At 40.6% G+C, this 12,594-nt stretch overlaps 1 protein-coding gene across 4 annotated transcripts in view; it reads right to left on the minus strand.

Annotated features, from left to right (window-relative positions):
- The window catches only part of tnr (tenascin R (restrictin, janusin)), a 230,737-nt gene that overhangs the window by 65,397 nt on the left and 152,746 nt on the right, over nt 1-12,594 (minus strand). For all 4 annotated transcript variants that reach the window (XM_080460231.1, XM_080460230.1, XM_080460229.1 and 1 more), the window contains exons 10-13: nt 8,939-9,058; nt 8,659-8,802; nt 6,966-7,081; nt 46-196 (exon numbers count right to left, since the gene is read on the minus strand). In XM_080460231.1, coding sequence (XP_080316357.1) covers nt 46-196; nt 6,966-7,081; nt 8,659-8,802; nt 8,939-9,058 — 531 coding nt within the window. The remainder of the gene's footprint in view (nt 1-45; nt 197-6,965; nt 7,082-8,658; nt 8,803-8,938; nt 9,059-12,594) is intronic.

Genomic DNA, 12,594 nt, shown 5'->3' on the forward strand with positions numbered 1-12,594 from the left:
AGTTGATATTATCAATGGATGCAAGGCGACATCACTATTACATACGTGTTGTGACGGTCGCGGTGACCGGCTGGCTTCGGCCCTGGTCTCGGAGCGCCACCAGGTTGACGGTGTACTCTTCCCCTGGCCTCAGACCAGTTTGTACAAAGGATGTGATGGTGCTTGGCAGCTGGGCAGTCATCCCTCCATCGTTGTCCTGGGAGGAATCACAGAGAAGGCGAGATGAAGAAGAAGAAGCTGGAACTCGTACGTATTGAACGTCGTTTGTTTTTGTGTGTAAATGTCAGTGACTGTGCGGGACTTCTCTTAGCGCAGATAAGAAACACGGCTGATAAAATCCTCGGCAGTAAGACAAACAGTGACTCATGCAGCTTGTAATTTCACTGAATCGCATGCTAAGGTCTGGATGTTTTTCCTCAAACTGTTCTTACTTTGCAAAACTGAAAACGCAACACTGAATATTTCCTCGGACCATATTCTGCAGAGGCAGCACTCTGCACATTTCCAAAGACCTGTCAGTCATCCATACGGAGAACCAGCTATTCCCAGCTGTTCTCAGAGAGCCAATGTTGCAAACGCGCTTCCTGCCGACAGACAGATGTTCCACCTACTGCCGGTCCAAGAATCCCCGAACGCCCGAGCTTTGAAGGCTCGTATTAAAGCAGAACGTACAACAGCTTGCTACCTTCCTGAATCAAATCTGTAATTAGAGATGTAATCCATTTAATCACCTCCACTAAATTACCAGGGTGGGAAGTAACACACCACGGTAATGTTCCTACAACAATTGGTGTTCAATCTCAATGATAATAATAATAATACAGTGTGAAGGCGATGCTAAATTAAACAAAATGAATTCCCATAATCCTGCTTCCATCTCCTGTGTCATTTAGCTCATAATTACTCTCCATGCCAGCGAGGTCGCTTTTGGTGCTTAACGCCTTAGTTGTCTTTCAATCACATGAAACAAGGGAGGACAAGCAAAAGTTTTGTGCACATGCATAGATTTCAGTTTATAGGGGCGAGGCGAAACATCAGCAGTGATGTCCATAAGAAATGAACTTTGATCACTGATTTCGTGGCATATGGCTGTGCTGAGCTGGAGTGTATTATCTGGAGCTGTAACCCTTCGCCCCTCGTGTATGTTAATCAGGTGGATAACATGTACCAGGGGTCACTTTTTAGAAACTGAGAGCTACTTCATAGGTACTGAGACTTACGAAGCACTACCTGTTTGACACACTCCTCTGAAATAACAAGTTTGCTCAGTTTGCCTTTAGTTATATTATTATTAATGATACTCATCTATATGAACTGATCAACTTAATGATTTCTCAGAAGGAAGCAGATAATTTCAATACTCAACACTTTATTTCTATTAATCTCAGCAACAACATTTCATAGAAAAAAAAAAAGTCCCATTCTCACTCGCCCAGGGGTCGTGACCTTCAACACTAAGAGCCATTTGGACCCGTTTCCTACTGAACAGAAACGCTGGGAGCCACAAAACCCTCTGGACATAAAAATGAAGAGAACACTGCATATATCGATTTTAACCTCTGTGCTACATAAAAATACTGGGGAATGGCAGGTTGAAAATAAAAAGAATAAACAAAACCTCGTCTTTAGAATGAACTAAGCATACCAAAAATAAATTGACGCACCGATGAGGAGTCAAACCTTCGTCTCCCCGCAAGGCAGGTAAAGTTGCGTTTACACATCGGCACCATGAGTTTTGAATATCATTTTCCCGTGATTCCGGACACATGCGTGACATTCTTTACGTGAGGCAATGCATCTGAATGTACAGTAGTTCTTAAATCGGCATGACATGACATATTCCTGCTATTCGTGGAGCATGTTTTTGTCTGCTAAAAAAATGATTCCAAGAAAATCAAGAATCGCCCGAATTTGTGACGTTTGCAACTGAGCGTGTCGATTCGTTGTGATGCGTGGTGATGCGTAATAGAGCATGACAGCATTCGCTCCGCTGCCGTGTCCTTCCTCCCTGCGCAACTGTATGGAATTTCTCTGGATGCGGCTCAATCTGGAGTGTGTGAACTGTACAGCAGCTGATGGTAGAATGACTGGGGTGTGTGTGGAGCCACATATATACCCAGTCACGGACCTGGCTTGTTTTACACCCTGGTCGAACCCCCGCAACCCGGCGTCACTTAGTTCAATCTTCTCATCACTAAAGACACTACAGCGGCGGCTCCTTTCCAACCCAGAAGCTTCTCACCCGCCTGGAATAGATCAGCACCCTCTCCCTCTCTGGCCGCCACTGCCCGCCGCTGCTGGACGCCGCTACGATATCATTTAATCAGAGTTCAGAGTTTTTAGAACCACGAGTGTGAGCGGTCTGGCTAATGTCATTCAGTCGTTGTGCAGATCCTGATTATTTAACGTTAATTGAATAATTTCCGCTGTCTGTGACATCAGTGTCGTTTCTCCACACAGCACACCGGGGATCTAAACGTCATGTATTATAAACATATTCTAAATTATTTTATTTTTAAGACATTATTTTTAAACCTATATAAACGCAAGTATGATTCAAAACTGAATGGCAACAGCAAAACATTTTTTTTTAGGCGCAGCTCATTTGTGAGTCCTTGGGGGCGACCTGGTGGCCGAGGGCACCGTGTTGGTGACCCCTGACATATACCGACACACGTCTCAATGAAATGTTGTCCACTCCCTCACTGTCCACGTTTAAAACTAATCTTGAGAGACCCAAGACCCATTTTTATTCTTTTGCTTTTAACAACGTTTGAGACTCTGTGCCTGGTTTTATTGTCGCCATTCTTATTGTTTGTTTTACTGTATTTCACTGTTTTTACTCTTCTATTGTATTTATTTATTTATTTATTTTCATTCTGTCTTTTATGTGAAGCACTTTGGCTTCAGCTACAGCTGTTTTAAAGTGCTCTGTAAATAAAGTTGACTTGACTCCAACGGTACTGCAAACTACAACTACATAAATGAATCAAATTACCTTCCTGATGTTCTCAAACATAATTTAACACAGTTATTTCCATTTGGGCCCAATGTATGACTTGCCTTTATAAATGTATCCAATGAAGTGGCCAGTAATTGCACAGTTAATGAAGTGTTGTGTTGCTGTGTGCTGCCACATACACATTGGTGCACCTTTATGTTATTTCTCTCGGTTTAAACGCTTTCCCTCATTTGTTGTTTGCAGTGTTGGTTGAAAGTGCTGTCTAGCAGTTGTCAGAGCAGGAAAGACTGATGTTACATTGTTATCTGTGCCCTAATAACAGGGTTGAAGATCCAAAGAGAAATGTTCACAGTATCCTCAGCTCTACACCTGAAATGATTTCTAGACTCTACCACTGAGCGTTCGTCCAATAACTGGAGGGTTGGCGGTTCGAATCCCACTCTATTAAAAAAAGTAATTGTCGTTGTGTCCTTGGGCAAGGCACTTTACCCACATTGCCTCGTATGAATGGGTGTGAATGAATAATGGTCTCTGTACGCGCTTTGAGTCAGTGCGAAAAAAAGCGCTATATAAATCCAAGCCATTATTAATATTATTAATTTTTACAGACATAATCTCTGAGCAAAATACCCCTTTAAATACTGATTTGGTCACCATCATCACGCGTCCGGAAATTTTTAGATCCAGTTTGTAGCTGTCAATCAGCATAAACCTTCTTGAAGAGCTCTTAGAAATCACGTTTGAGGTTCAGTTTGTGCCAAAATTACACATTATTGTACCTGATATCTATGGTTATACTTGAAAATGTGCAAAATCTCCAAGTTGATGGTTGATTGTTTCCTATATGGTCATAAAAGCAAATTTACTATATTTTCTTTTACTGTTTCCCTCTGATTCAATGTGTCATCTCAACTTATATGCAAAAGAAAATCATTTTAATCATCATACACCTGTCGTAACAAAAATATCAAGCCACCTATTACATGATAGTTAAATACAGTAATTTGTGTTTCACAGCATCGTACAGGCTCTCACAGCTTTGTGGCACCAGTACATAATGGATTCAGAGCACATCAGCAGCTATAACTCACAACATGTTCCCCGTCTGTCCTGACTGAGCATCCTCAACCAATGATGTTCAGTATTCTGAGACAACGTCACTCTTATCTTACACCAAACAAAGCACAATCGGCTGGAAACGTCACGGGGAGCTGAAGCATTCAGGGCTCGCAAAACAAAACTGTCTACCAGCCTGCATCAGGCTGATGACAAAACCACTTTTTTTAAAATTGTGACATTGTCGTATATTTGTCCTTTTGTGGTATTGTCGTTATCATACACCTGATGCCTATATAGTAACTTTCAGTTTGTTTGTTTTTTCATTAGAGTGGGTGTTTATATACACATACACATTAAGAGAACAGTACAGGTTTAATCCTATTCAATATTCAATATAATAATATTGTAATATAATATATATAATAAGAAAAATCCACAATAGAAATACATATTTCTGAACAAAATTTCATTTAAGGGGTGCACCTGTCCCCAATATGAGTTATGCATAGAGTTGATTGGCTGATTCTTTTGCAGTTTTGCAGTGTATCACAGTAAAGTACAAGGTATAAAATGCTCTGCTTCTAATAAAAGTGAAAACAGCAGCAGTGTGATATTTTATTGTCAAATATATGCTGTGGCTGTTTCTAACCATGCTAACGGTGGGTCACGAAGCTCGCCCTCCCTCTCTCTCTCTCCGCTTTCCCTCCTCACAGGGTAGTGGTTTTTGTGTTTTGTTCACACAGGCCAAAGCTTTCATGCCTACTTCCATTACGAGATTGTCAAAATTCACAATCCCCACTGCTGGATTTAATCCACAGAGGGTGGGACTGCCAACTCATAATATGATTTCCCCTGTGGCTGGAGAGAGAGTGGAGAGAGAGAGAGAGAGAGAGAGAGAGAGAGAGAGAGAGAGAGAGAGAGAGAGAGAGAGAGAGAGAGAGAGAGAGAGAGGGAGCAAAGACTGAGGAGAGGTCGAGAAATAGGGAAAGAAGGATTGAAGAAAAAGGAAGCAGGGGGCTGATTTGAGGGTGCAGAGGGGAAAGGGCTATGGAGGTGGTGGATGGGAAGGAAAAACAAGACATTAGTAGGGAAATGTGAGCGAGGCAGAAAGAACGAGTAGGACGATAGTGAAGTATGTGGAGAAAGAGAATGGCAAAGCTGAAACCAAACAAAGGAAATTAGAAGGAGTGTTGATTTTAAGTCACAAACTTACTACCTTTAAAATGGCTTGGAAAATAAACCGAGGAAGAAAAAAAAAGCATCCTGACATCAGATTTTAGTCTTAGTGCCTGGCCAGACCAAAAGGATATCTCCCCAGAGAAAAGCTTCAAGGAGAAAACCAATTACTGTGAAAGGAGGACGAGATTAGAGCTCGGAGAGTACCTGAGTTTATAGCAGGAATTTCAAAGAGAAAGGGTTTTGCTTTTTGGCTTTGAACCTGGCCCCTGCAATGGTTTTACCGACAGTTATTCAGGGAAAAGAATTTAATGGCTCATCCATCTAATAGCCAATAAGCTTAAGACAATCCGCTCGTTTAATTTGGTATGGGCCTCAAGTTGAGCAACCCCCCAAAGAAAGCGTAAATCCACCCAGTTATTTTGCTCCTCGTCTTTGTGCAGACACTTGAAGCCATTCAGAGATAGAGGGAAAAATTGAAATGATTCTTTCCAATAAGTCGTGTTTTGTAAGGTCCTGGAACATTTCAATAGACTACACTGGGAATTATTCTTGTGCGTGTGCGTGCGTGCGTGTGTGTGTGTGTGTGTGTGTGTGTGTGTGTGTGTGTGTGTGTGTGTGTGTGTGTGTGTCTGTGTCTGTGTGTGTGTGTGTTCTGCAAGATGCCACTGATATTGCCAAAAAACAAACTGTGAAAGTTTCGAAGCCTCTTCCAGAAAACACTCACTAGTAAAATAAACTGCTTTTGGATAGCAACACATTAGAAAGCGATGGGATTATGAAAGTAATAACCAACTGACATCGATTCAATTGTGAGTGGGTTTGTTATTTATTACTAATGAAGCATATAAGACACACAAATACCCAGATTTTGCGAATTTGCAAGATTTTGGACAAAACAAAAATAACCCTACACTTTCAACAACTTGCCCCGTTAACTGGAATTTAGGACGCTTGTGGTTATTGCGAGGATCACAAAGTTTTCTTTTACCACAATGGTGTATCAGAATCTAATTTAATTAAAAAAGGTCATTTTGAATTATTCCTGTATTCATCTGCAGAATATAGTATATGAAAATGAGATTCATGTTATGAAACCAATAATGTAATACTTTTTAGAAATTGGCTTGCAAAAAATGGAGTTGGTGGCCACATGAAACCATGAAGGTTTCTATTACAGTTTACAGAGATTTCCTCAATTTAGCAAATCGAATCACGTTTGCCTAATTCAGGAAAAAAGAGCTTTATGCAATTATATATAGTTAATGTTTGTCGAAGGTCAAAACCTTTTAGAAGCTGTCGCCCGTTGTCTTTTGTCAAGAGCAGATTGGTTACTAGTTCTCTGAAGTCCTGTTTACGTGGGGCAGGAGAGCCTCACTACTCATGAACTAACTCCCCAGTAGTTTTCATGGAAGCTTACCTCAAGAAAAGGAAACTTATAAAAAAAAGAGAACACAGTGAGTTTGAATGTGCAAGTATACTAAAATACAAAATATAATAATAATAGGAAACTTACAATATATGGATGTAATAGTAAAGTGAGAAAAGAAGGCACAGAAATAATAATTAAAAAGAAAATGTTTAGACCAAAATAATAAAAGAAATTGACAAAAACCTAATTTGTAAGAACAACATCACCTGGATGCACATCAATAAAAAGGATGTGACTTAAAAATGAGTCCTAGATATTGAAAGATGCTTCACTGCAGTGTTACAGTTGTGCGGACAATGAACGGGAACGCCGGCCGTTCACAGGGCTTCACTCTACCTTGGGGATGAAGTTGATCTCCCATCCATCGAAGGAATAGTAGAACGGTTTCCACTGGACCTCCACCGACGTCTCGGTGATGGATTTGAAGACTAAGCCATCGGGATTGGAGAGATCTGGAGAGGTAGCCCGAGACGTATTATTGTTCTTCACTGACCCACACACACCATAAATCACAACGCCATCTAATGTTGTGTAGAGCCCATACGGAACCTTTATCTTGCAGTTTTCGTGTTTGTTTTTGTGGTGGTTTTTTTTTTCTTTCACAAACAACATTAATACTTCTTTCGATTATGAATGATGGTGCACTTAAGTTATTGATTCACATGGATTGCTATTTTTGAAAAAGACCTAAAAACACAACCTGAGAACATTTTGGGGTGTACTTGAAAATGTGCACTGACATTTCCATATTGCCTCCTTGTAGCATTGTAAGAAAAACAAACAATCGTAACTCAATATCTACACTATTTACTTTCTCACAGGCATCGACGAAGATCCAAAATCTTCCCAGATATAATCAAATTCTACTTTTCATAATTAAGTTTAGCAAAGACAACCCAATAAATCACATCCTAGGTGAAAAATGGTTGCATCAGGCTTAATTGCCCTAAATTGACTTTATTACTCCGAATTCTGCTATCATTGAAATTAAATTCACTTATCTGTGAAATGGAGAATAATTCTTGCAAGCCAAGAGAGCACTAATGGCAGCGTGCTGCATGTGGCCACGTGTTAGCTCATGTGCAATTTGATTACGTGTTACCAATGAAATGGGGCTTTTACTCAACCGATGCAAAACAAGTTTGTACATTTATGGTAAACAGGGAAATTAGTGGCACGTTTCCCTCGCTGGTCCGGAGCCCTGGCGTTCCTCCCTGCCTGAACGCTCGCTGTGACTGTGTGCAAATCGTGTGAGTGGGACTGAGCAGTTCTTACAGGTGATAATCAGAAGCAGTTGGTGAGGATAGCAGGTGGTATCCTCACTCTATTGACACAGAACAACATCTTTGGAAGGATTTAACTAACGGAAAAGCAAGAAAAACCCCAAACAAACAAAAAAACCAAAACAAAGTGTGTGTTTGCTTACAGATAAGACTGTATGAATACATTAAGACCACTACCTTTGGCAATCATTAGTTACAGATTACTATTGTGAAATTAGTATTGCCGATACAGGCACTGAATGTTACTTATATTTTACAAAAAGACAGTTGGAAAGCTGCAGATCTGTTTTCTCTCACTATTTCCTACTCAACATTTAGCTTCAGCAGCTCTGTTACCATTTCATCAACTCTTGTTTGCTCCAGGAATAGATTCTCATCCATCCTCAGCTAACTCAGTCCTCCTGGCAGCAGCATGAAACATGTCCGAATGACATCCATTTTTACTCTTCGCAACATTTAACAACCATGAGCTCAACTTGAAAAGAGCTGTTTAGATGTTGGTAGTTGATCTGGACTCTCTCGTTGCTTCTTCTTATTCTCAATAAAATGAACTGAGTCAAACATTAAACTGACTCACATCAATAACACAGGTCTGACGGGGAATTAATCTTCAGCGAAGCAGCAGGAGAGAATTTAACAACTTATTTTTTATATGTAGTAACCTGTAACTTTAAAAAGTAACGAGCGGTTGTACTAAATGACTTGCACTGAATAAGACAGACGCTGTATCTAAAACCCGCACTTACAGGTCGAAACCGTGATGCTGGCAGGAACGCTGATGCTACTGTTGATGACAGCGAACACATTGATGTTGTACTCCACGCCTGCGTCCAGCCCCGAGACGGTGCAGGTGGTGGTGTTTCCTGGGAGCCGCATCTCGAGCTGCACACCTGACAGAGGGACGGGCCACAAAGATAAATGGAGACACTTTCCTTTAAAGAAGTTATCTGAGTGAGGTGGAAGGAGCACAGAGCTAAGCGACGAGTCTTCTTGCTTGGAAGGGACAGAACATGAATGTGCGCTTACCTCCCGGGCTGCTCGGCGTGTAGGTCACCAGGAAATCTGTCAGCACCACTGACCCTTCCCACTCCAGGTCAATAGTTTCATCAGTCACCCCTCGGACATTCAGGTTCATGGCTGGGGCCACTGCAACAAAACAAACCGCCCAAAAAGATGAGCAAAGCACAACATGTTTTTTTAAGTCCATTCATCAGTTTGTGACCATTTTACATTGATAATAAGTCACAATATTTGAAGAGAATAATACATCAATTTAAACCGAAACCACTGAATTCCATTGAGTTTATATTGTGGCAGTTACAACATAGTTACATTTAGAGAAAATATAAATAAGACAAATAAATTCTCATGAATAAGCAAAGGTGAGAGTGGAGGGAAAAAAATCCCTTCTGACAGGAAGGAAAACTGAAGCAGAACAGATTACAACAAAAACAAAATACAATAAATGACCAAGTCCCTATTGTGTTGTATAAAAAAAGACTTAAGTGATACTCATTAAAATTAAAAAGGATTTTGGTTGACTCAATGCGCCCCAGTGCTGACCTCCAGTTTGCATTACTGACTTCATCTGTTTGTTCAGCTCCGACAAGCTAAATGAAGAACTTCCAGGAAAAACAGCGCCAGGCTGACTGATCACAGGAAAAAAGTTTTTCACTCTGATTGTGTGATCTGAAAGAAATCAGTGATTTTGCAGCTCCTCAGATGGCTCACTAATACAAAGAGCCTGTTCAATTATTACAAGCACCACACAAAAAAACCTGGAGATTTATACAATCTGATAGCTGTCTTCTGAGAATATTTCACAAGTTACGAGTGAAGCGCCAATGAAAACTGAAAAGCGACTGTCAGTCACAAGATTCGTTATCAGTTAATGGTGTACAAAATATGCCATGATTCATTCATCTTTTGTGCTTGCTTTAATAAGTCGGGGTCATGCTCATCCCAGCTGACTGGGCAGATGGCAGGACACACCCTCAAGAGGCTGTCAGTCCACTTCAGGTAAAGAGACCAAGGATCGTGCACATAAACCTTTGAGTCATCCAGTAATCTGGTTTGCACGTGTTTGAATTGTGGGAAGAAGCTGGAATATAGCTAATCCAGCCTGGGTGATGACGACGACACCACTGTGCCACCTGCAACGCCATTATTCAATAAATATTTTAATTCGAGGACATGCATTAGTATTTACAAGTCAAGACCATGAGGTTGACAAAAGTGGATTTTTATTACTATTTAAGTCATAGAGATCTCATAATGGAGATAACTATCTTTTTTTCTGCCAAGTCAACATGTAGTGACAGGTTTTTAAAATGAAGTATTTATGAAATGAAATGAAAATATATTTTGTCAGGGGCATATTATTCAGACTGACTGTAACTCTGCAGCTAATAAACTGCTATACGATGTCTCAATTGAAAAGTTCTAATCTAATCATATAAGTGAAAATACATTGTGGATACCTACAATGTTAGTTCTGAATTGTCTGACATTGCCAATAGATGTGAAAATAAAGAACTCATCAGTTGCTGGGAACTAAACCGTGACAAGAGTTAAGAGTCTTTTCTCTGGTTTTGAGTTTTCAGATGCTCTTTTTTTCATCCTCGAGAAGAATATCTCCACTTCTGGAGGCTGATACTGTATGTGTTCCATGAGATACCAAGTTAATCTGCAAATTTAGAAGCAATTTTAGCATCGATGTATATGTTATCTTATCCTCGTTTGATTCGTGTTATGTTCACAAAGTCCAACTCAAATCCTGCCCAGTTTATTTAGAAGCTGTCAAATCGACTTCTGTGATCAGAAACAGCTGGCATGCAGGCAGCTTGTAAAGGAAAAAAAAAGCAACACCTCCAGACAGCTGAGTAAGTAAATCTCATACTTGAGCATATTGCACATAACCCTGAAAGATCTGTGCGCTTGTAGCTAGAAGAGAGTGTGGAGTGGCAATGGTGGAGCTATAAACCTGAAAGCTGGTGTTGAATGTGAATGTGGAAACAGAAGCAACGGTGTTTACAGATCCTATTTCCCAAAAAGCAGACAGGGAGAAAAAGGGGGAGGCAGGTGAGGGACATAAAAGAGGAGAAGACAGGGTTGTAGAGGAGTGAAGGGTTGGATACACACAAGCCAAAAGAGAACAAGGGAGGGAAAAGACGAGACGGGATGTGCTTGAGGAGTGAATAATTGATATTGAATGGGAGAGGAAGTGAAGGAGGGACAGACGAGGAGAGACCGAGGAGTGAAGGAGTAGCGAGTGTGATGGATGTGATAAACAACCTCTCACCTCCCGTGACACTACAGCGGCGCCCCGAGTCCTCCTCAGGGAACTTTTGGACACTTTAGTAGCCATTTGAGCTCCTTGCTCACGCACTCGACAGATGTGCGCATGCTGCATGGGGGGTTTGGGAGGGAGGGCGCGTTCATTTCAACACAGTGCAGAGAACTCCTGCAGCATTTACTTTGATTTATTTTATTTGTTCAACTGAGCTTTGCCTGGTACATAAAGGAAATAAGAAATAAAAAGAAGGAGCAACAACGCGAGGAGAGTGACTGAATCAGGCCATGCGGGAGGCCGAACAATGACGCTTGAAGCAGACAAGCAAGTTGGATAGGGAGTGAAAAGCAGATGGAAAAGTCTGTAAAAAGTTTGTCAACGTTGATAAATCTCAACTCAGATTTTTAGTTTTTATATAAAAAAAAATAAATACTCGAAACATCAAACATTACCAATGAGCATCTAACCTTGTGTCCAAGTTAAAGGTCATCACCGAGCAGTGCATCTGAATACAAATATTTGGCGGGACTATTGAAGCGGTCTCCAAGGTCAGCTGCATCCAGACATCTTATCAACATTTCTCAACACATGTCAGGGATAAATGACACAATAAAGGAAGCCGGATGGCAGATGAGGACGGCACTTCAAATGTTCCCAATGTCAGAAGCTTCACGTGTCTCTCTCTGCTGATTCCAATTGATGTTATTGGACATGTGGCTGATTCCAAACAAAACCCTCACCTAATGGCAGTGACACAACATGTGATTTAAATAGGGGTGCAAAATGTAGAGGTTAGTGTTTAAGATAGTGAAAATGATACATGCACTACAATAAATCTGTTGTTTTGAGCGGAAACTGTTTCTTCTTCATGCATTTAAAACAAACATAACGCGACAAGTCAGGAAATAGATGTTTATATTTGCGGCAATGTTTTCGGACAATTGATCCAATATTGTTAGTTGGCTGGTTTCGCTCTCTTTGCAGTAGGTAAACATTTGTGTCGAACATGTGTGGGATGAGCAGCAGAGCTGAGTATGCAGGTTGCAGCAATGTGAAATCGCAATGTTGCTATTGTGATAGAAGTGCAAAGCCCAAAATGTCTTGTTATTATCATAAGAACAAACAACTTTCATAGTATTAGTCCACTAGTTACAGAAGACAAGTAATCACAGATTACCGTTGTACTCTTATGACCCATTTCATTTAAGTTATATAAAAAGAAAAAGTCCGGTGCAACCTCTGCAGTGAGTTTGACCTTTGTCCGCTGAATTAATTAATGTCTCCTTAAATGAGGGTTAACATCTAAAAGAAAAAACAAAAAGAAAGAAAAAGCCTGTCATTCGAGAGGCACCACTTTAACAAGACTTATTATGTCAGCGTCATCTTGACT

The sequence above is a fragment of the Lipophrys pholis genome (genome assembly GCF_963383615.2).
Source record: "Lipophrys pholis genome assembly, chromosome: 1".
NCBI lineage: Eukaryota > Metazoa > Chordata > Actinopteri > Blenniiformes > Blenniidae > Lipophrys > Lipophrys pholis.